Source organism: Accipiter gentilis, chromosome 8, assembly GCF_929443795.1.
Source record: "Accipiter gentilis chromosome 8, bAccGen1.1, whole genome shotgun sequence".
NCBI classification, from domain to species: Eukaryota; Metazoa; Chordata; class Aves; order Accipitriformes; family Accipitridae; genus Astur; species Astur gentilis.
Genome location: NC_064887.1, coordinates 38,198,060 through 38,222,380, shown reverse-complemented (window position 1 = coordinate 38,222,380; position 24,321 = coordinate 38,198,060). Strand labels below are relative to the sequence as shown.

The following is a 24,321-nucleotide window of genomic DNA, read 5'->3' as shown; positions in this document are numbered from 1 at the left end:
AGCTGACCTCTTTCGATTGGGCAGCGCCGACCGCCAGTCAGAGGCGCGCCCGTCGTCTATTGGGCGTCGTTGATGGGTCTGGCGCGCCGCCCGCCTCCTGCGGGCTCTGGCGGCCGCTGATAGGCGGCGGCGGGAGCGGCCCCCTCCCCTCCCGCCTGGGCCGCGGTCGGTGCCTGGCAGCCAGAGGGTCGGCGCCGCCATCGCCATGGGCACCCGCGACGACGAGTACGACTACCTCTTCAAAGGTACCGCCGCCGGCCGCGGGCCGCGCCGCGCCGCACCGCGGCGGCCGCGCCCCTCTGCGGGCTCCGCGGCGGCGCTGGGCCCGGCCCGGCCCGGCCCGGCAGGCCGCGGGGCCCGGGGGCGGCCGCCGCGGCCTTTGTTGCGCGGGGCGGCCTTGCGGGCAGCGCCCGGCCGCCCCCGGCCGCGGCTGGGCCCGGCGCCGGGCTGCGAAAGGGGGAGCCCCCCGCGGGCCTTCCCCGCCCGGCCGCGGCGGGGGTTGCGCGCCGGCAGCCGGGCGGTCGCGATTCCCCCGGTGGCCGCGCTGGGAGCGAGGCCCCGGGCGGCGGGGGGAGGTTGAGGGCTTGGGCCGGGGGCGGGAGGGGCGGTGGGCTGCGGGCGGTGGTGGCGGCGGTGCGGAGATCGCCCCCGGCGTCGAGCCGGAGCTGAAAAAAAACTTCGGCTTCGGTGGAGAGCTCCTTCGCAGGCTGCTGAGCGAACCCTGAGAACCGAAGCCAGGAAGCTTAACGGTGTTAATTTGGCTTAAAACAGCCTGGGGTTGTTTTGATAGCTCCGTCCCCATAGCTGTGACATTTTGGGCTGTCCAGCAGCTGCGTGCAGGGGTTGTGTGAGAAAAGAGGTAAGTGCGGGGTGGGTTGGGTGCCGCTCTTCTTGCGCTGGCTCAGGTGGTTTTTATCGTCGTGGGTGTCGTGTGTGTGTGCGGAGGTTGCTGCAGGTCGGTGTCCTGCACGTGTAAAGATGCTCAGTCTGACCTCTTCCTCGGAGCATCCCACAACTCTGCCTTTGAGGCCTAAGGAATGGTGCGGATGGGTGTAAAACGTTCACCGTCATGTTTCCCAACCGGTGTTATGCTCGGTCTCCTGTGGTGGCGTGGCTGAAACCCTTAGATTTGTCCAAAAACTTCACTCTTACGAAAGGCGAGGTTGAGGTTGCCTGTCTGTGGGTGCTCCGGTGATCTGGGAGGGGTGTGGGTGGGCGCTTGCTGCCATGAAAATTTCCCCGGAGTTTGATGTCAGGGCACGCTGTACGTACCTGAACCCTAACAAGGGCAGCAGTGACTCCACACCTGCTTGTTGATGAAGGGAAAGAGCAATTACTCATCTGTTGGAAATGTTTTATGGATGTGTTTGTCCGTCTGCTGTATTTGTTTTACTGTCTTCAAGATAGAGGCGGGGGGAAACCCTTATTTCTTCCCTGCCTATAAAGCAGAAGGCTAGCCTCCGATACGCTAAACTGTCTGGGTCTACACGAGTTTCCTTCTGAAGTCATTCCCCCATTTATTTCCCAAGTGGTTTAATAGCCAGGAACTTGAAAGCCTAAAAAAATTATTTCTTTTTTTTCTTTTTGTGAATAGTCAATTAGGTAGGCAAAACTGCATTCATCTTTAAAAATACTTATGCTGCTTCAAAATGTGTTTTTTAATTTTATCTGGAGTGAAACTTAACCTGGAGCTGTTTGGTCATGAACCATGCTGTTGTGTTGATACTGCAAAGTAACTTGGATTACTTTGTAGCACTTAATGGAAGGCGGGGGAGAGAATTGTCCTTTTCTGTGCATCTTTTGGGTAGGGGTAGTTGTGTTGATGTCTTTTTAAAAAATAAACAAACCCAGAAAAAAACCCTTCCTTATCTACTCATATCTTCCTTCCTTCCTTCTAGGCTTTTTGGGACTAGGCAAGAAATAATGAATGTAAGTGGGACCAAGTGGGATGAGGTCTCCGCTGTAAGCCCAACTCCCCATCCTCTCCCTTCTGCCTCCTCCAAAACTGGAATTAAATATCAAGGGGAATTGACAGAATAAAAAAAATAATATCCAGGGGTTTGATTGACTTCTGTTTTAGCCCCTTCTTAGCTACATAGATGGCTTTTGAACTCTCTTCCACCAGACACATGCAGTGCTCAGAGGTAGAAATAATGATGGAGGAGGGTTGCAGTCTGGGAAGGATTATTTTTATTAAATTTAAGGTTTGACCATTTCCTCTACCACTTATTTCCAAATGAAGTTTGGTTGGACTCTGATTTTAGCTTTTACAGTTATCGCTTGTTTGAGAAATTTGCATCCTTGCATTGTAATATTATTTAGGATAACTCCAGTTGAATGCAGTGTTGCTTTAAAGTCATAACTTTTCCTTTTTTGTGTAATGGAAGATCTAGAACTGCCTGTATAGGAACTTCTGTCATTTAGCATAGATTATATAAACCAACTTTATGAAAAGTTTAAAAGGCAGAGAGCCCCAATTATTGTTAGTCTCCTTCATGTGAAATACTGCCTACAAAACAGTTGTTCAGGGGTGAAAATGGCCAAGGAGTTTGTAGCAACAGTTTCTGTGTGGAGCTGGCTCACTGTTCTTAGTGCTCCCGCGTTCACGTTGCCCGTCAGCTTGTGCTTCAGGACCGGCCGTTTCAATAGGGCTGCAGGAGACATGAACATTATTGGCTTATCGGCTCTAGCACACAGTAGGCGAAAACTAATTTAAGGTTTGGTGGCGCTCTGGGGATGCGAGTGTGGTTATAGTCAAAGCTGCTCTGCTAGACTACTGCCTCTTTATCTTTATTCCCAATTTCCCTTTCTTCTGTGTGCATCTCGACAGTCAGAACTGCTTATTTTATTGATCACAACAAAATGTTGTTTGTTAACAAAATGACTGAGTCAACCTTTGGGAGAACAAGCTGAATTCTGTATGCAGAGCTGCGCAGAATAATGAGGCTGTGAGGATCTTGTACATGTTCCAGTGATGTAACCCAAGCAAAGCCAGCGGTTCAGGGCTCTGTTCCCAATTAGTTTTGTAGCTGAGATGGTTAAAAAGCAGGAACTTTTCATGATGAGTTTTGAATGGGTTGGATCTGGAATTGAATTCATGACCTCTTCATCATTGCTAAAATATTGGAAGCCTTGTACCTATTAAAATGTGATCTGTACATTAATTTTCCTCTAAAGAAGATTAGCTACTATCAGTGTTTATTTTAAAAATTAAATTCATGCTGGCTCATGAAAAAAGAAAGAAAAAACACCCGTAGAAAAAAGAGATTTCTTTTAGCTTTGTGAGAATTTAGACTGCTCTGATTAGAGCTTAAGCCTAACAAAGGCTGTGCTTATTAAAAACAAATGTGTGTCATATTAGTCATCAATATCTGGCAACCTTATGTGCTTAATATTTATAATGAACTCTGCTTATGTGGTCTCTGCTAGAGAGAGTCTTAATCTTCTTGATTGTTCACAAGAACGTATTCTTTTTGCCAGATTAATTAACTAGTGTATTTAAAATTCTATCATAAACTTGATCTTTTTTTTTTCTTACCAGCAATGTATTGCCCTGGATTTTTAATTCTGTCTTTTGCTTGCTTTGTACCAGGATCCCAAGGTATGAAGTGGGTGTCTGGGTAGCAGGATTGTGCTCTGCTTAGGCAGCTGTAGGTCTGTGTTGTGAGGCCTAACAAGACACGGGAAGCAGAGTGATGATGGTGACTGAGATCTGCATGCTTTGCCATTGACAGATGGGTAATGTGGTGAACGGTAACCCGCAGACTGGCACAGTGTGGTGGAGGAGAGAGAAAATCAGGAAAGACTGAAGGAGCGGCACCACGATTCAGGATGTAAAGAGGGCACTAAATGTGGCTTGCTTGTGTACTTAGAGCCATCTGATGATGTTTGGTGCTGGTTATTGCTTCAGGTCACTTCCAGGTTAAAGCCAGTGCATCTTTCCATTACCAGTGTGGCCCTCAAGGCCGTTTAGGGAGTGTGACTTCATTGATTCTGGTGAGATGCGTTTAGGGAGTCTTCAGGCTCTTACATCTGATTTGGAACTTTCTTTTCTACTGTGTCGAGACTTCTGCATTTGAACGGGCAATGTTGTCTGGTGACCCGTTCCCATATTCAGGAACTTTTCTGAGATCTAATCACTTAGTCCAGAATCTTGAAAGTATCTTCTTGCTCAGTTCCCATAGAAAACAAAATTTGTGGGTTCTGTCTGCTTGTGGGCCTCCAGTCTTTGCATCTTTCTTCTGAAGGTGAAAATGCTTGTTTAATGCTCAAGACTGAGTATTAACAAGAAGCACTTGGAGACTATAAGGTAGAGAGAACATTATTTACTGAGTTGGGATCTGGTTGCCTTCCTTTGTTACTTCTGCACCCAGTAACTTCTCAAAAATGCTCTCTTACGAGCTGTGCTAGAATATGGAGCAGCCTGGTAAAGGGGAGCCTGCTGCCAGATTGCAGCAGAGACGAGTAACCAGCTAAAGTAGCGCAGGACCCCCTGAATTTTCTTCCTGTGACAGATGGAGTTAATGACCTGAGAGCTGTTTGCACGGTTTATGCACAAAGCTGGTAATTTTAAAATGCCAGAGGATAGGAGGTGGCTAGAACGTGGAGAGATGGCTCTGCTTTCTTGAGCTGCAGATTCACAAGAAGGTAGCTCCCTTTGGAGACAGTTGGAAGCTTCAGGGTTTTTCCAAGCTGGTCTAGTTTGTGTGGTGGATGTTCTTACCTCCTTCTGGTTATGGTCAGGGCTTTGCTGTAGGGTACAGTGTACTCCAAGCTAGAAGATCACTGTGCAAGATGGGTGACCTTCGGCCCGTTCTTGGAACACCCCGTGGAATTAGTGATGAAAACCTGTTTGTCTGGAAAATAAAGCTAACAAAATCCTAGAGTTAGAACTCATCATAAAAATCTTTTTTTATATATCTGTTCTCATACCCTAAAAAATGGTTTAGGCCGTTTGCCAGTGCAGGCAGAGAGAGCACTGTGAGGAGCTGATTTAAGCTATCCCGGGTGGGGAGTTGTGGCGCCTTGCCATGATCCACTGGCTGCCCATTCCTGCCTCTGTTGTATTTTGACTGTTCAGCTGTGCTAGCACAATTGTCTGTCTATCTGTGCTGTCAGCCGGATGAAATGCTGGGAGGGGGGAGTCTGGAGCATTTCAGATATCTCTCTATACAGGCAGCTTGGGAGCTGTCGCAGCAGAGTAACGGAGGGCTACAGCAGAAGTTTTGGAATTTGCTAGCAGGGGTGGGAAGGTATGTGAACTGGAGCAGTGTGCTGCCAGAGCTGTATCCTGAAACAATGGCCTGAGCAGAAAAAAGCTGTAATAACACTAAGAGACAAGTACGATCCTTGGCCCTGGGAGAATGCTGGTGAGCTCATTCTGGAAGCGTGTAATGAGAAGAGTCTTCTGTAATTTGTTGTGGAGGGATTAGGAGTGTTTTCTGCCCATGTCTGCTATTCTATAGGAAAAACAGATTGTATGAATGAGGAAGATAAATCTGTACCTTGAACCAAAGTAGGAAATATTCTCAAGGTTGAAGAAACCTCACTGAGATTGCCTTTCTTCATTCTGCTCAAGCCAGAATACTGTTAGCTTGAATACCAAAGTCATATATGATACAGTATTTGCTGAGACTTACCTTGGTTTTAGTCTTTTTTCCCCTTTAGTTATTTCTTGCTCTAGTCAGTAATACAGGGATTTAAGAAAATGTGTGTAGTTGCATTAGCTGCATAGTAAAGAACCTAGTATGACGCATCTTGTCGGAGTTGTTGATGAGAAGGTCTCATGGAGAGGCTGGTCTAGCGTGGCTGAGTATGAAGCAGCAGCCTGCTCAAGCAGGAATGGCAAAGAGGTGTGCCTCAGGATCAGCAGGGAGCTTCAGCCCCGAAGTAGGGCGACACTCCTACTACATACACGATGTACCTTTTATTTTCACAATTCCTTTCAGTAAAGCTGGGATTTGTGTACTAAAGATCTCTCTGCACAAACATTTTTCTGTTAACATGGCAACACCTCATGTGGAAGCAGAGATTTTTAGCTCATCTTTTACTTCTCTTGCAATCTACTAGAACTCATTTTGCTGGATGAAGTTCTGCTTTGCTTTGTATCTTGCTTGTAGTATCAAATGTCTCCTATTTTCCCCTTTTTGTGGCAAATGTATTTACGAATTATTGAAATAGAACACTCTGTATGACCCCAACAGGGACTCCAAATAATTGTTTACTTTCTGTGTTGTTGGTTATTTGTTTGTTTGTTGGGTTTTTTTTTAATAAATAGAGTAGGCTTATACTGTACACAGGCTTTTCTCAGGCAGACAGGTTGCCTGTTGCCATGTTCTTGACTAGTGTTTCTTGAAGTGGGGGTTGCAGCCTTCCTCTGCAAAAGGTCGAGTATGCAAGGGACATCTAGTTACCTCTAATTACTTGCAGTGGCTTGGGCCTCCAAAGCAATGTGTAGCTGCTGACAGTCCCTGTAGCAATTTCTCATTTCCATCTCTAAGGAACTGAGCAGCTGCTAGCAACAAAAAGGCTTGGGGCTGTTTTGGGGCTGGGGAAGCAAGCTGTGAGTAGTAAAGTCTGAGGTGTTGTGAGCATAACTTTCTCCTATGTTTATCTGGCTGCGCAACTCCTCTGGGTCCTGCCTGCAAGGCAACGTAGCAGCGAGGTAGCACTACTGCACTATGTAATTGCTGGTATGAAGATTTAATTTCGAAAATAATGTTTTTTCTTTTAGTTGTGTTGATTGGAGACTCTGGAGTCGGGAAGAGTAATCTTCTGTCACGTTTCACACGCAATGAGTTCAATCTGGAGAGTAAGAGCACCATTGGGGTGGAATTTGCCACCAGGAGCATCCAGGTGGATGGGAAGACGATAAAAGCACAGATCTGGGATACTGCAGGACAGGAACGATACCGTGCCATTACCTCAGCGTGAGTACTATGTCTTTGCTCAGTGTAACAGCAGAATTCTAGCAGAGACAGTACCAGTAAATTTATGGGTAGAGAACTAATGAAACATATTTGGGACACATGACAAAATCATTACGACAGACTTCAGTGTAGATCCAAGTCATAAGATAGCAAATACTTCTGTGTTGCTTGATTAATATAATTAAAGTAATTTTAAGATTCTAATGATACTCTTATAGAAAAAATGACAGCTTAAATGAAAAGTGTGGGAAATTCTGTTTGAGTCTTGTCATCTTTTTTTTCACATCTGCCCTGTATGCGCTATCTTCATCATGTGGAATGAGTGTCATTTCTGATGGAAGCCGGGTACTGTTTGGCATCAAGTTTTGGTCTAGGCATGACAGCTTACCATAATGCCAGTGGCTTCTGGTCTTCATTGCCCCCTCAGTCTTGAGATTGAGGGTATTTTTAGGGCAGTCTGCAGCCACAAACTCCCTTGAAATCTCAATGACTTTGAATTAGTCACAGCCCTGAAAATTAGGTCCAAGAGTCCATGCTGAATAACCAGTAAATAGAAAGGCCCCTGTGATAATGCTGACTGCAGCACTAGGCACATCCCTATTTAGAACAGTGGTGTTGAGAAGCTTTCATGTACGGCACCTTGTTAATCCAAACAGTGTCTTGAGATGTAACCTCTGGGTGTACCTACTTCTGTGTAGCTAGTAGGCAAAGGTATCTTTTAGAGGAAAAAAAAGAAAACCCTATTGGCAGGCCTAGTTATCCAGGGCATAGTCTGATCAGTGAGTTGAAATTTTGTAGTGTTACAGATGTACATGAGTTTTTAAAGGCACAAACTTGTTTCTGAATCATGCACAGATTGATCCATTTGTATTAAACTCAAGGTAAGGGGAACTTTTTTCATTGAGGTGAAATAGGGTAATGCAGAATAGGTGAGAGAAAAACAGAAGAGCATGGAGCTCAAAGGGAATAGTCTGTAGGGAAGGAATGCAAAAACAATGTAAGGCAGAAACAGATGTAAGTGGTGATTTCAAATTGTATCTTTTCCGTACTTGTTAGTGTGTTTTTCAGAACTTTTTTGTGACCCTTAAATTGTTCTTACTGCTGTAGAAGCTTAGCAGAAAAACTGCTGGCTGAGTCTTGTTCAGCAACAGACTTGGCCGATGAGAATGAGTGCATCTGTAGTCCTGTGATCCTGCCTCTCCTTTGTACTGGCACGAGCTCTTGCTTGACACATTGCTAGGCCAGTTCAGCTTGCTAAGCCAGCAGAACGCCAAGCAGCAGTAAGAAGTGAATGTTTTCTGCTGACTTGATGCTTTGAATCAGTTCAACGAGATGTCCAACGGGGGCTGCTGGAGCAGAGGAGAAATGTTAGGATTGTGTGGAAGAGAGATATGGATGTTACAGGATTGCTGATATAGATTGGCTTGTGCTGTCTTGAGCCCTTGGAATGGGCCCAAACGTGCAGTGAGGGAGCAAACTCTGTTCTTGCATTATGGGCTTGTGGATAAGTGTCAATATAGCCCAGAGTTCCCCTCTTTAATTTCTAAGAGGGACAGGAGGCATTTGAAAGATCAGCAACAAATACTGACATTTTACTAAGGACTATTTTTCTGACAGAAAGATAAGTTATAACTTCACAAAAACCTTCTAGCAGTACCAATTCTGAAATGCATTGTGAGTTTTCTTGCACACTGTTTTAGCAGACTGAAGATGTCATAGCTTCCACAGTCTCTTCAGCATTTTGTTACATACATTGGAATTTTTGGGAATGCCACTAAAAAAACCCCAGCATTCGGAACTTGGTTTTAGGCTTAAAAACCCCCCAACAACAGTATTTGCATCAGCACAACTTTTTTCCAAAGCAGGGAGAATGTTTTTAACTTTTTAGTAGTAACCAGTATACAAGAGCCAGAGATACCAGGTTTGTTGGTATAACTCAGAGCTCTCTGTAAAGGAATGTGCCTTGTGGTTTCAGATATTACCGCGGTGCTGTTGGGGCTCTTCTTGTCTATGACATTGCCAAACATCTCACCTATGAGAATGTGGAGCGCTGGCTAAAGGAGCTTAGAGATCATGCAGACAACAATATTGTCATCATGCTGGTGGGTAACAAGAGTGACCTCCGCCATCTGAGAGCTGTGCCCACTGATGAGGCCCGGGCTTTTGCAGGTTTGTAGACAGTGTGGTCTAGGTTGGTGCTTTCTGAACTTGATGTTGGTGCAAGCTGTAATCATGCTATTGTTGTCCAGGACTGAACTTTCACCTCAAGTTTTATTTTTGACCCTAAAAAAAGGCATTCAAGATTTTTTTTAAAAATGAAAATATCTTGGCTTATTAAATAGCATGTGTGGTTGTTTTGGGGGGTGGGTTGTGTTATGGATTTTTGTTTGTTTTGGTTTTTGTTTGTTTGGTGTTTTGTTTTGTTTTTTTTTAAATCTAGTGGTAGTACGTGTTTTTGAAACACTGTCCTTGAGCTGCCTGATAGCTGAAGATTAAACACTTCCTTTAGCAAGGCTAGAAACAGTAAGCAACATTTAGAAGAGAAAATGTCACAATAGAAATATACAATATCACAACACAAAATGTCTTTCCTGCCTTCCTAGAGGCCCAGTTCTACTGAGCACGTATCAATGTGGACAGCTGCAAATGAATACTGAACCTTCTCTGAGATGGTCTAGTTTCTGCTCCAGAGCACTGATGTATATAGTAGTGTCATCTAGTTTCATTTAAATGCAGTGATCATCATACTTGGAGATTATCAATTGTTGGGAGAAATCAAGTGGGTTATGTGAGCTGCTGCCACTGCATTACTTCTCTCTCTTATCTTGCTGAGCACTGGTCAAATACTCTTTTGCCCTTACAGGCCTAGGGACATTCAGCTTACTTTTGTGTGGATATCAAGCTTGGGTATAGCCTTTAAAATCCTTGTAGGAATAGTACTAGGGCTTGCTTAAACATGTTTTCTGAAGTTTGCTAGTAAGCAAGTACCCTGTGGTTCGTAAAACCACTTTAAATTTTCAGATGAATGAGAAGTAAAGTCTATATAAGAGAAGCAAAACAAGTTAGTAGGCACTCTAGATAGTGCATTACTTTGATCTCTTGGTTCAACATCTTATTTTTTGTCCCCGACTTCCTACTAAGGCTGTTTTAAATAGCTAGTGATGGTACAGGTGTTGCTGTTTTCAGTTCTGTGACTGAAATTTGCCTATTTCTGGGCAGGTGGTACAGTACCATTCTAGGTGTCATGTTTGGGTGTTAATCACAATCTTTTTTGTTTTTAAATCAAAAAATATATCTTTTGCATTGTAAGAGGAAAGAAGAAAATAGACTGTATTACCAGGGGGTTTATTGTAATTTGGAGGTGGGGTCTGATTAGGAAAGTGTAGGTCTGATTATCTTTTTGGGGTTGCAGGAATTGTGACTCCTGTTGCAGCTGACATGCTTTTGCCTGTGTTCTGGCTCAAGGTACTTCTAGGTGTGATCTGTAGCCAGATGAGAATAATATTGTACTGCTTGACTGAACAAGGGCTGCAGTGAGGAAAACATTCTCACACTATGGAAAGGCAGTGGTCACAGGTGACGCTGCTGAAATGCTAGCAGCTAAATAAATGGCACACCAAGCTGTTCCTAGTGTAACAGTAAAAAAACAAAACAAAACAAAAAAAACCCCAACAACACAAAAAGACTGAGCCCTGGCTGATTGGCCTAAAAATAAAGGTGAAAACCTCAAAGTAAAGGTGAAATAAAGTGCTGTTAATTTTTTTAACTGAGCAACTTGTTATTTATTACAGAAAAAAATAACTTATCTTTTATTGAAACATCCGCTCTGGATTCAACAAATGTAGAAGAAGCCTTCAAGAACATCCTTACAGGTATGGTTTGTTATGGATTCAGAGGACCTCCTGAGGTAGTGGATCTTCTTCATGGGCATGTTTTGCAGTTATCTAGAATGTTTTGGAAATGAATGTTGGGAATGATGGTTAGTTTGCAAGCCTTCTAATCTTGCCTTTGTGTTCTGCCTCCCACCCCACGCATACCTTTCTGCCCAAGAATCTGGAGGTTTCTAGTCTCCTGATGTTCCGTGAATTCAAGCTATTGCAACAGCACTGTTGTAAAGACACTAGTAATTCTGTGCCTGCACAAAATCTAGGCAGCAAAGCCACAGGCATGCTAGGAAATTAAAGTTCCAGTGTGTTCTCTTGCCCCAAAGCAGACTGGTACATAGTATTTTTGTCCAGACTACTAAACTCTTGCTCTCGGATGATGGCAAGGGTTGTAGGTGGCTATGCACCAACAGCATAGCTGCCTGCAGACTGCCTTCTGGGAATGTCCCTGAAGAGTCCCAGGAATTGTCTAAGAATGTGATAGTGGTCAGAGGCCAAAATGAGGCCACGGCTTATGACTTCCACTGCCCAAGAGTGTTCCTCAGCACGTACAACTGCTGTAGATGTGGCTGAGTGCACAGTAGCTAGTACTGAGTGCTAATCCTCAGAAGCAGAGTCCTGGGAAGCATGGTGCTGTCACACCCAAGGATGTCTGAAGGAAACCATCATGGGCCTGCAGGACTGCTGAATTGAAGCTGACAAACTCTGATGAACTTGAGCAACTCTGCCTTCCACTCCGTGTTCTGCATGTTTGCAAAGCATAGTCTTCCACTCCTAAAATGAAGTAATTGCTAATTGGCAAAGAACGCTTAAAAATCATACCTGAATAGGAAGAGGGCTATCAAACAGGTATTGGATTACTGTTCTACCTCTGGCTGCCTCATGAGATCTAATTTCTTGTCCTAAAGAGGAGAAAACACCATATAATTTGTTAGGGTGTTTGTTCCATCTCTTGAAAAGCTCTTTAAGATCCATAATGTGAACAGTTGGCAGGATCCAATTCCTGACTATTGCTTACCATAGCTGAATTCTAGATGGATAAACTGTTTCTATAGTCTTACCCCGTACACTGTTTTGTGAAGTTGTGCCTGATTTACGTGTCCCGCAACATCTCAAGATGAGCATTTTCTGAGCTTTGTTGTGACCAGATACTGATTTCAGTTAAATGAGAATGAGCCTTTGTTCTGGTTCTGCTTGATTATCAGGAAGTGTCTGGTGTATGTTGCTTACTGAATGCTGACCGAAGAACTGGCTTTGTATTACTTTTTCTTGATTATGTATGAATGAGCCTATTACTAGGAAAAAAGCTGAGTTTTAATATGGTGAATTCTGTAAGGCAGACTCTTTTAGGTTTCTTTTGCAGAGGTGTGCAGGGAAGCAGTAAGAACTGTTGGGATCACTAGATCTGGTGCTGGCCAAATCTGTTGGTACCAGAAATGTTTTGCAATTAAAGGAAGATGACAAAGAAGAGGCAGGCAGGAGAAAAACGATAGCCAAGTTGCTTCTATAAGTAAAAAGCCTGACAGACTAGGAATGGGTTATATTTGCTGCCCAGCAAGATTTGCGTTAAGTTACTAGAGCTACTGGTGAAGCAACTGGAGAACACTGCTGTTGAGACAAAGCCATAGAGAAGACTGCCTGCTGCCTGAGCTGGGACTGTCTCTTGTGCCGGGCAGCCTTATGGCAGATTCACTGCTTATCTGTGACACTTGGCTGGATCTGAGGCAACTTGCCTGGCACTTTGAGATGGTATCCATGGTTTTAGTGCTCTGAGCGTAGTTCAGTGGTCACCATCCATCCTGTCTTCCCTTGCAGTGTTGTCCTGAGACTGACCCTGGGTAGAGAAGATGGCCTATGGTTGCTCTAGGAGAGAGCCCCAATACAGTGTGCTGTAACAGATAAGGTACTTAGGGAGCCAGAACTGGAGCTGAAGTCAGGCCTGGGCAAATTGAACTCAAATCACTATCTCTTAGCAGTGTCCTGTGCGCCCCAAAATGCTGAGATTGTCCAGTTCAGGTACAGTGGGGGTGTGGCTGGTAAGACTGAGTAGTCCTGAAAAGGCTATTCTTAAAGTGGTTACTTGGGGGACAATCATCCTTCTAAGGGAGGAGAAGAAACCTGAGAAAAATACGCTGTGTAGAGCAGTGAGTTGGGAGCACCTGCAGGGGACTTGGAGGAGGGAAGAGGGTGGGAGAAGCAGGACAGGAGTTTCCTTACTGGCCACCAGTTTGAGCGATCACTAAAGACTGGGGAAAAAAAACCCAAACCAAACAGATGCTACCCCAAAGAAAAAGAGGGCTTGGCAGTGACTCTGAACAGCTAGTATTAAATTATACCACTGAGCATGAAAGAAGGGGGATGTGACAATCTCTGTACAGCTCTCCTCATCCCTTTCAGCAGAAAGAGCTGAAGGTAGCCAGTGGCAATGAGATCAGTCTTGGGTTAAAGGTTTCAATTTTAAACAATGTAAATATGTGCAGCTTCTTTAAAATAAATAAATAAAACCCACATAGTGCCCCATGATTTTTTATCCTTATTAAAGATTTTGGTTGTTGCTGTTTTGAGGCTGTGGCTGTATGAATGTGACCGTAATATTTACCGCAGACTTCCAGGGAGGTACTTGCCCTTTTCCTGTCTCACAATGGAGGGAAGTTGGAACAAGGGCTTATAGTCAGTGACATAAGTAATTTGAAAACCTTTCAACTTAAATTATTTCTACTAACTATGCAGTTGAAATGGTTTGTTTCTGAAAGCTTTTAACTTGGCAGTCTCTCTTCAGCAGTTACAGCCTTGTGGATCTGTGTGCTTTCAGGCATAAATTAATTTGAGTCAAATAAATTAATTCTCTAGGGAAAAGTATTTTCAGATCAATGTAGGGCTTTATGGAGCCATGTGGCTTTTTACTGTCATAGGTGGGAGAACTGATTTGTAGCAGAGAGGAGTAGGCATTTCTGTCATTTGGTAGTAGCAGCTTGCCAGAAGCTAGTGTGAAATAGATACCGTCATTGCTGCTGCGCAATGATGTTTTGCAAGCATCCTGTTGATTGGTGTTTCTAGATTATGTTGCCCTTTTCTTTAATCAAGAATATGAGTCCCTATTTCAGAAATGAGCATTCCTGTTCCTTTCTCATTTAAAAAGCCTTTTAATAAGGCTCTGTGTTCATGGAGTAGTTGAAAAAGAACATGATAGAAAGTGCTGTTGTGTAAGACAGTAGGGAATCTTGTCTTAATAACTTTTCCAGACAGAGCTGGCATATCCATTACAGAGCTGGAAAGCCAGACAGATGTTACATGCCACAGCTGGTCAGACTAGATTCCCTTTCACAGCTCTCAGGTTAAAATCTTCTCATTCTTGGGTTCTAGCATCTTCTTTGACAGCTTGCTCTGATATGTGCACATGCTCCATTGGAGGTAATGTCTTTCTGGGCTCTAACAAATCTGTTCTCATTTCAGAAATCTACCGCATTGTTTCACAGAAGCAGATTGCAGATCGGTCTGCGCACGATGAGTCTCCTGGCAACAATGTAGTTGACATCAGTGTCCCACCAACCACCGATGGACAGAAATCCAACAAACTCCAGTGCTGTCAGAACCTGTGACCTCCTGTAGATGACTCTTGTGCCCTTCACTTCGTCTGTGCTTCATTTAGAAACTTGTGTGCACTTATCTCCTGTGATTCAGTGACTCCCTCTTCCCTCCTTTACCCCATTCCCAAGTCCCCTCTTTCACCTTAGAGCTTTAATTGTAGGGCTAACATTCCCCTCCCTCTGAAATACCCTTCAATGTGGTGACTTTTGGGCTTGAAATGTAGGCACTGATCTGATAGACATGTTTGTGTTGGAACATCTGCTGCTGGATATTATCCCATGAAACACTCTCCTCAAATGGTTTTGGTTTTGTTTTGTTTTTTTCCTCTGGGAGAGATACCATGGGGACTTGACTATAACTATATTGAAGAAATAACTACATTTAGGTGACAAGGCTTTTTCCTCCCATAGTCAGATATTTTTTTTCTTGTGTTTCTGTAAACATGGGGGAGAAATTAAAAGAAAATAGCTATCCTACCAAATGCTCTGTTTTCTGTCCTGATAAAGTCTCACAGTGAGGTTTTTAGTGGCTGCACACAGGTAAGAAAGCTGTTGAAAATAACATTACTTAGTATGTAATTACCCCTAATACAGTTAGTCTAGCTGTGTAGTTTACTGTTTCCTGCTTGGGAAATCTTTCCCTATTGTTTTATTTGGGAACAATGAAGTATGTCTGCATTGCTTTCTCTGCCACCATGAATGCCTGTGCTGCTTGTGCAGGCTTTATGAAGTGGCTTAATATTTATTCATGGCTTATGTTAATCAGTTAACATTATTGTACAGTAAGTGCCAGCATATTGATTTCAGAAACCTTTTGCAACCTGTACAAGTAGGCTTATTTTGTACTGTAGATCAGTGTCTGAAAGCAGGATCTTCTATAGTCCCAGTATTTTTTTGCATGCTGCTTTTTCTCTAGATCTCTCCTACCCCTGTTTGAGTGAGTGAAGCAATATTTTCATGTCATGTATATACCTGCACTTGTAAGGGTTTTGGTTGTTGTAGAGAAACACAATACTTTATACATTTTGTAAAACTTCTGCATCTTGAACTTTCTCTTCATGATCTTTCACTATTGACCTTGTGCATAATCTTCTTGACCTCTACTAAAATGCGTAATATTAAGATTTCACATAATAACTACTAACCTGTTGTTTTCCTCTTACTCTGTTTTACTGAATTGCAGACTGTAATTCTCAAATGATTGTACTTCACCTGATGTAACAAATTTGTCATCAGCAGGGCTAACTACTATAATACTTTGTTTTGGTGAATGGGAAGAATGTTATCACAACATGTGTAGTCAGTCTCTTGCTAGCTTGTGAAAATCTTCTATGATGGCTTTTCATCATTGACTAGCTCTTACACACTTGCATCCCCTCTGGTATATGCTGAATGTTATGGTGAGGCAAATATGGGGTGAAACTATCTAAAGGAAGAGTTGGAGACCATCTGCTGCTCTCTGAAGGCTAGTGAAGCAATTTGCAGTGAATTTTTGCTCTGTATTCTGAGACTGTACCTCACTTGATGAATCCTACCTGCGTATTAGTGAGTTGATTTTTATTTTCTGATACAAAGCAAATATGAAACTGTGAATTGTGCTTGAAGGGGAAATCTGACATTCCAGTCTCAACTGTTCTGTCTGGTTATGTAATAAAATTAAGGGCGGTTAACTCTGATGGCTTTTCTTTTATAAGATTTGCAGACCAATGCCTTTAATTTTGTACTGTATGCACCTAGAGCGCTGCAGTTCACAGCAAAGGGTGCACATGGTGCCTAGCACTTCCACTTTTCAACTTTGTTCAGAGGATACATTCAAGGTGAAGGGGTGCATGGTTGCAGCCTAATCCCATTGAATAAGGATATAGATTCCTCTTTAGGCATCACAGTGCTTTGTCCTAAGGGTGTCCCAGGTCAGGAAGCACTTTCAACACATGGTATTTACTTCAACAGCATCCTCTGAGAGGACGTGCAGCCAGTGGGAACTGGAGTAGTCTCCTTTTTTGGTGGTCCTAGACCAGAATGTGATGTGCAGTCAGTATTTAGAAGGCTGGCAGATGAGCACACCATCAGAGAGAATGGAAAATTCTGAGATACTGGAAGTATTTCATTCAAGAACAGGTGGACACTAGTGGAGCTGGGCTCCTTCATTTTTGAACAAAACTTTTTATAAAGAAACTAGTTGGAATAGCATGAGGAAGAATCATGCTGTTAAGAAGACTTACTAGTTCAGGGTGATGTATTAATGTGTTTACTCTGCAAATCCTGTACGTAACATGAAGTTTCTAGAATCAATCTGGCCTGGTATAAGAAGCTGAGAAGCAGTTTAGTCACTTCCTTGTCTCTTAAAAGAGATTTTCTTTAGTCTTTGACTTTGTGGAATGCTCTGAACTTTGCCTCCAAGTCCCAACAAAAGGTTCATGTCTAGGGCTTAAGTGCTGTTAAATTATATGGGTATTGAAGAGACCTTGTACCGCTTCATTGTGTGTTGACCAAAGCCCCCTCAGAGCAGGTGGATCTTGGACCCATGCTGTTCATGCCAGGGGGACTGGGTTGTTTTGGAGACCTGTTGTGTGATATGGAAAGGCCTACTGCCTTTTGCTGCAGGACTGTTTGGTATACCCAAGACATGGGAAGCATGTGTGTGCATGCACATACATAGCTTATGTGAGCACTGTAAAGTAAGTGGTGGTTTTATTTGCTGTGGTCACTCAATTTATTAGACTAGGTATTGACTCTTGCCCAGATTGCTGTGCTGCTCTCCAGGCAGTTAGAGATGCAGCCCTTCTGTGGGTTTGAGACGCTCTTGCCTAGACTAAGCACAGGGCCATTAGTGCCAATAGAAAAAGGATGGTGCACCAGTTCTGCCTGGTAGAACCATCTTCCTGTGCGTAGACAGGGGAAAATGCTTTTGATCTTGAGTACTCTGGTGTCCTGCTGAAAGCATTGTGCACTCCTCGGAAACTACACCTACAGCCCAACTCACTGTTGGTGATGGCTACTGAAATTGTAGAGGGGAAGACTTGGAGGAATCCTGAGGAAGCTTGAACTGTTGAAGAGCTGTCTGACATTCAAAGAAGCTCTCCAATAGGCCAGACTCCTTAACCATGCTTTCCTGATGTGAAAAGAACAGTTAAATGTAACCTCACCTGGACGGCTTCATACTGCAACTTCACTGGCTCTGTGTCTCTCAGTATTGCTGTCAGGAAAATAGAAAAGGTTCCAGCTGTCTTCCATCTGCCGTAAGAGGTTTGAGTGCAGAATTTGGCTTATGTAAAACTCCTGATGACAGGAATGCTGCCTGTGAAAGAAGGAACATGTGCTATGCTTGCCTTACTTGGATGTTGAGGATGACTTTCACTTAACTATTGAAAAATAACACTAAAAAGCACTGGGTGCTTACCGCCCAGTGTCAGTAATACAAACCTCAGCTGAAGGCTCCTGCTGATATTTAGAACAGGTCCTCCAATGCAGTATTAGACAGGAGTCTTTTCTGCTAACTACTCAGTTTATTATGGGGAGAGTAAAGGCCAAAATCCACACGTAAAAATGATTTGGTGGTAAGCAGACAAACAGGTAATTGGTAGAATAAATTCATTGAGTAGACTGCCTCAATCTAACAACTTTTCTTCCTGTTGAGTCAGATGCTTACAGACTAGGGGAGTTAAGGTCTGGGATCCCTACTGAAAGTTTGTCTACAGCCTGCACAGGACAAGACAGTTTGATTCATGGGAACATTTTAAAGCTCTGTACTTGTAAAAATCCAGCTGATGAGTGACTGCCTGCTACTTTGTTAAAAATTTTTGTGTGTGCTGCAGAGACCATCAAAATTTGGTAGAAGGAAAAGGCACTATGATCCCTTCTTCCCCCATGGCTGCTTCTCAGCACTTCTAGCAGGTGATAAGCAGTAAAAAGACTGCTGCATCCTAGAGATCCCCCCTGTTGGGGTGCTGTTCTGTTAGATCACTTGTAATGACCCGCAGTCTGTGGAAAGGCTGGTAATGGGGTATTCTTGTGCAAACAGAAGAGAGCGCTCTCAGCTGGACGTGCCAGGATGGTAAGGATTGGTCTGCGCCTTTTATTTGAGTAGGTCACTTGCCAAAGCTGCTTGGAAAAATGTACAGTAGGTATTTTCGCTTCCTGACGCTTTGATTCCTGCATGCTGTACTACTCCAGAAGTTGTGGATGTGATCTGTGTGTGGGCTGTTAATGACTGAGTCTTACCTGTGCTTGGTGATTGTTTCCCTTCCAAGCATGAAGGAAGAACTTGCTTAGAGGTTCTGGACTCTGTAGAAGAAAAAAGATCCTAATGAAGTGACTCAGTCGCTTAGGGAGGCTTTTTTCCTTCATAAAAATCTAGGGAAAACACTATTAAGGGTAGGGGCCTGAATTTCAAATAAGAAAAGAAAAACCAGACAATTAAGAGCTGAAGACTAACTGTCCTTCAAGTAAAATACAGCGAGTCAGGGCTGAGGGTGGATTCTTTTGACTTGCAGACTCTTAAAGGAGTCTTAATAGATAATACACCTTGAACAGTGATTAATGGAATGTTTCCATGAAATGAGTATCTCCAGGGCTGCACCGTTTCAATAAATAACAGTAATTCTCATGTTAAACTGGTCAGATAATGCACGGTAGTGTTGTCTGTTAGGCTTTGTAGGCTATAAATAGCACTGGACCTTTATGCAACCCAGAAGAGAGGTTCCTTTCATTTACTTTTATTCCTGGTTCCTGTGTTAAGTGCAATTCACTTTGTAAATACACACATCACTTGATTTTTGTGCATGGTTATGATGTATTGTGGATATAAAGATTGCCAAATCATATCGTGTGTGTAAAGTTCTGTTCCAAGCACAGCTGTAGAATAAGGTGGGAACATGATTTTGGACCTGGTACCTGGCTGGCTCCAAAGCCCAAGCGCTGTGGTTGATACTAGCATGGGTACCCCTGCCCTGGCCAAGGGTGTGCACGTTTGGGGCTGTGCCCCTGCAGGGAGCAGCAGTCCAGAGCCGGGAGTTAATTACCCTTGGTATCCACTACCCCCGGGAGCAGATGTTCTTGAGAGGGCTCTTGCTGTCGCTTCAGGACACTGCGTTAGTCCTTGGAGGGGTCCCGGTACCCTCTCGCACCCGGCCTAGCAGCGAGAGTGGTCACTGCTCCCGGGGAGCCAGCGCACGGCCCGCGGAGGCGGCCGCACGCCCCCGTGTCCTGGTGCTCCTCCACGGCGGGACGGAGGAGTCCGGTTGCTTGCTGCTCCAGAAACAACTACTCCGAGCAAGGCGGGTGTGAGGCCGGCCGAGACCTGAGGCGCAGGACTGCGGCAGAGGAGGGAGGCCCGAGGCCGCGCCGGATCCTCCGGGGGGCGGGTCCCTTCCAGCGGCGGCCCGAGGGGAGGAGGCACCGCCGCGTCGCCGGTCGCCTTCCCGCTCGCTCCCCTCCGGCCTCCTGAAGCCGAGGGTAGGGGCGAGGGGGCGCGGCCGCCCCTGACGGAGCCGCTGGCACCGCGGCGGGGCAGCCCCGCGCTGCCGGGGAGACCCTGAGGCGACGGGGCCTGAGGCGGCGGGGGGCGGGGCCGGGCCGCCGGCCGCGGTGGGGCGGGGCGCGCCTGCCCTTGGCCGGGGGGCGGGGCGCGGCCGCCCTGCCGGGTCGCTATTGGCCAGCGGCTGTTGCCAGCGTGGTCGCGTTGCGACGCCGGCCGGGTTCAGCGCAGCCCATTGGGTGGACAGGCGCCGGCGTCCGCTCGTTGAGCTTCGGGGATTGGCGGGCGGCGGCGGCGCCGCTGTCGAGGTGGGCGGTCGCGGGTGGGCGGTGCCCGGCGGCTGCAGGAGCCGGCGATGGGGCGGCGCGAGCCGCGCTGAGGGGCCGCGGGCGCCGGGACCGCAGGTACCGGGCGGGGCGGGGCGGCACCTGCAGGGCGCCGGGGGCAGCGGCCGTCGCCGCCGGCCCGACGCGACCCAGCGCTCCGTTCCCGGCCGGGGGCCGCGGCCTGCCCGCCGTTCGGGGCCGGGCCGGGCTGGGCCGGGCCGGGCCGCTCTCCGGTGCGGGGTCTGCGGCGACGGGAGCGGCGTCCCGGGCGGGCCCGCGGCGGCCGGGCCGCGGTCTGGCTGCGGCGGAGGTGGGGGGCCCGAGAGCCCTGACAGCCCTCCCGGTGCCCCAGCCCCCGTTTCGGAGGGGGGGGGGGTTGAGGGGAGGGAGTCCCCGCCGCGGGGAGTGTCCTCAGCGCCCCGGTGTCCGGTAGCGTCCCGCCGCCCGTGCTCGGGTGCCGGAGCCGTGCCTTGGGCCGCGCTGCGCCGCGGGGTCTCGGGGAGGATGGCTGACCCGGCCGCGCTCTCCGCGGCCGCCCTCCCGGCTGCGGCGTGGCCTTTCCCGCAGGAGCAGCTGGCGCCCACCCCGGGCAGCCGTGCGAGCCAGCTGCTCCCGGGGCTACCGGGGTCTTTTATGGAGCTCCCGCCTCCAGCGCGGTGTCCCGAGCGAGGCCGTGAGCCGGCCGTGCGGTGCCTCCGCCGCCTGCTGAAGGCAAGAGCTGCGGCCCCTTGCTGCGGGCCTGCGGCTCTTCCCGGCGGAGGACGGGGAGGGGGCTGACATCCATCCCCTGCGTGGAAAAGCGGGGGGTGTTGCGTAGAAGCTTAACCTGGGAGGAGAATGCTGTAGGCCTGGAGGTTTGGAGCGGCAACTTTCCATACCTGTTCGTCAGACTTCATCGCCACGGGTATAAGTAGTTACTAGGAAAAGATGTCCACTTGCAAAGGCTCCTGTGCCTGTTTTTTTCTCCTCTTTTGGAGTGTTACTGGCTGTCGTTCTAATGCATATTTTTGATCTACTGAGCACTGTGTGGCATGACAGGGAATGCACTGTCTTGTAGAGCTTGTAACAGAGATTCCCCAAGAGAATGAATTCAGTGTCACGGCAGAACTGAAGAACTTGCTACAGTTGTGTGTTGGAGGACCAGCTGGCTTCCTCTATGGCATAAGCTTAGATTTTGTGATTGACTTTTCTTAAACTGGGACCTATAAATCTCTCCATCTCATATAAAGCAGTTTTCTTGAGACAACTTAACTGCTAGCAACAGAAGCTAAAACTCCTCATTTATGGGATTTGTCTGAGGGACGACCCTGTGGCTAAACGTAGGGTGACACACCTGCATCTGACCCCCTAAACGTAGGGTGACGCATCTGCGCTGTACGGTATTACTGCCTCGATGAGAGTTCAGGCCGTTGTGTGACTTGCTGTCTCAGAGGAAGCTGTGCAGAGCTCAGATTTTACAAGCAGACAGGTGGGGTGTCTCTCAAGTCAGTGCTGATGAGTAGCTGGAAATGCCAGGGTTAACTAGAGCAGCTCTGGCTTTTCATCAGGTTTGTTTGTATTCAGCGCACCTTCCCTGCAGTGTCTGGGGATAAGGCTGTCCTGCCCTGATGTGTGTCTGAGAAGAACCGTCAGTGAGATGTGCTTCTCATCCCACCCTGTGCCCTTTATTTGCTCATACTCAAGGGATTGTTTGTATTCCCCTCTCAACCATTCCTGTTACCGGCCCTCATTTTCCTTGGGACTCTCATTCCCTTGCTCCACTCTCCTTCCAGCAAGCATTTATCTCTGCACTTTCTTGAACTTTTTCCAGGTTCTTGTCAAGAATGCATGTGATGCGGCTGCGGTAGGTCAGCTCCGATGGCCATGGCCAGTCCCCTTTATCCACCCTGCTCATGGGGACATACAGCCCTGCTCAGTTGCCAAGCTCGCACATGCACAGAATAATCCTTTTAACAGCTGGATGTTAGCCTTGTCTTTCCAAGGCTTAAGTGTTTGAATACTTTTTTGCATCTCCAAAGGACTGTGGAGACAGCTGCAGGGGAGAGTGTTTGGAGGGCTAGAAGAGCCCTGGTTTTCCAGGTGCATTTGAAACTGTGATGGTATGTCACCCTTCGGAAACAGGCTTGAAGGGAAAGGAGCTGAGACTGGAAAATGCCTTTCTCGCATGCACTGTAACAGTGAATTTAGTAACTCTGGTTGAGGACACAAGGTCTAACTACCCCCATACATGCGTTGTGGAGCATTACAGGCAGCCTCCATCAGTAAGAAAGTCTTAACTTTGCTGGGAGTGGACCAGGTGGCACAGGAAACAGCCAAGTGTGGGCTTAATGTGTATACCATGGACATTAAATACCAGCTGTAAAACCTGGGTTGTCTGTGTGTGGTTAGCTAATTAACACCACTGGCAGTCTTTAAGTGGAAACAGGAAAAAAAAAAAAGCATTGGAACTAACAGTTTCTTGTTTCCGATGTGTTTGCCCTTTTTTTGCTGTGGAATTGCACTGAGGCTGCAGAGTGAGGTCACCTCATGCTGGATGCCAAGGAGACCATGCAGATGAGCTGTATTACAAATGTACTAATTGTAAACAGCTTCCGACAGAGTTCTTGCCTTAATAGATGCTGGAAGAGGGGCTTTCCCATTCTAGGTTACTGATGCTGGCCTGTATCAAGCAAGTGCAGGATGCAATGTTTCCCTGGGAGGAAGTTACCATAGATTCCTTGAAACAGAATGAGCAAAATCAACCCCAAATGCATCCAGCACAAGTTGGGCAAGTTGAAGCTGAGCTCTCAGAGGCTTTGTTAGTCCTGAGGGACTGCTGCAGGTCCTCAGGATGCAACTTTGTAATAGTTCTGCAGGCAGAGATACAGAGTAAAATGTGCATTTAGTGGCTTTTTTCACTATTGTTTAAAATATCTTGGCTTTTTACACTAAAAACCACAGAACTTCTTAGAAGATGAAGGGAGGAATCAGGCATCCTGAACTATAAACTACAGGATGAGTTTATTTTTCCTCCACTTGACTCAGCTTTGGATATTTGGAAATCTCGGAGTTTCCGTTTTCTAAACAGTTGGGGTTTTTTTTCTCCTCCAGATTAAAGTTCATAACTGGTGTGTCTTTTCTGCCCCCCAGTCTTATTTACTCTGGTTAAGTCATGCTTCTGTATGCTCTTAGCTCAAAGCCTTCCCATGAGAGAGAAGTGATCACCGTTTACTTACGTTTGTCCCCTTGAAGACACACTAACCACTTCTAAGCTTGTAAGAAATGGGCCCACAGTCTGTGATGTAAAAGACAAGTCATATGAAAAATAAAGCTGTGGGTCACTTGTGTGTGAAGGAAATGAGCACAGCACCAAATCAATGTGATAGGTAGGCAAGTAGTTTCCATGAAATTTGTGTAAAACAGTTTTCTCTGGTGCTAAAATGATGGATTAATCTGTGCTGAGGCACAGTTTGTGGCTTATTGAGGCAGTTAATGTCATGCACGTGAATAGCAGGTTGTCCAGCTCTCCAAGTCTGGTCTCGTTCTCTTCCCAGCTCCAACTGCAGCAATACTGGTCCCCGGGAAGGATGCAATCACGCTTGCTCTGTCATCTTTATGCCATGTTTGCCATAGTTACACCAGGTCAGCTCTAGCTCATCAGCATAGCAGCAACAAATGCAGCTCTACTGGGAGACGTGGTTACGCACTTGCTGAGTGTTTGGGAGGGCGCTCGGCTGTTTATCCCGCTGTGTAAAAGTAGGGAAGTCGCTACTGGGCTTCTTATGGTTTTGGCCACCTTTCCTGGTGGTGGAATATGTCTCTCTATAGCTGTGACAGTTACAGGTTGTGAGAGCTCTGAGCACTGATGGGAAAATGCAGAATGGGAAAATCGTGAAGGCATGGACTGACAAAGTGTCTTTGGGCAGGAACTGAACACTTCATATCCTTTAGTAAAGTGAATAGCCTGACAGGAGCTGTACTGACCTGCAGCTCTTCCTACCTGTCAGCTGTCCAAATGCATTCCTTGCCCCAGACCTCTCTAGGATGAGCAGTGTTACAGTTTGGAATCTGCGATTTGTTCCCATTTTCAATCAAAATAGGCATGTGTAAGTTGGTGGTGGTTTTTTTCTTCCGGATTTT

General features: G+C 46.2%; 3 protein-coding genes across 3 annotated transcripts in view; 2 read left to right on the top strand and 1 right to left on the bottom strand.

Moving 5' to 3' along the window:
- The first annotated feature begins 121 nt into the window (after window positions 1–121).
- Window positions 122–19,223, top strand: RAB11B (RAB11B, member RAS oncogene family). Its single transcript, XM_049809100.1, has 5 exons — window positions 122–245; window positions 6,734–6,929; window positions 8,905–9,098; window positions 10,721–10,801; window positions 14,267–19,223. The coding sequence occupies exons 1-5, from the start codon at window positions 206–208 to the stop codon at window positions 14,410–14,412; spliced, it is 657 nt and encodes a 218-aa protein (XP_049665057.1). The 5' UTR covers window positions 122–205; the 3' UTR covers window positions 14,413–19,223.
- Window positions 19,224–20,046: 823 nt separating this feature from the next.
- Window positions 20,047–21,098, bottom strand: LOC126041614 (translation initiation factor IF-2). The gene is made up of 3 exons (XM_049807549.1): window positions 21,081–21,098; window positions 20,896–20,989; window positions 20,047–20,501 (listed from the first exon to the last, which is right to left on the bottom strand). Exons 1-3 carry the CDS (start codon window positions 21,096–21,098, stop codon window positions 20,047–20,049), a joined length of 567 nt encoding a protein of 188 aa, XP_049663506.1.
- The window catches only part of MARCHF2 (membrane associated ring-CH-type finger 2), a 37,381-nt gene continuing 33,268 nt past the window's right edge, over window positions 20,209–24,321 (top strand). The window contains exon 1 of the mRNA XM_049809097.1: window positions 20,209–20,280. The gene's annotated coding sequence lies outside the window, so the exon portion shown is untranslated. The remainder of the gene's footprint in view (window positions 20,281–24,321) is intronic.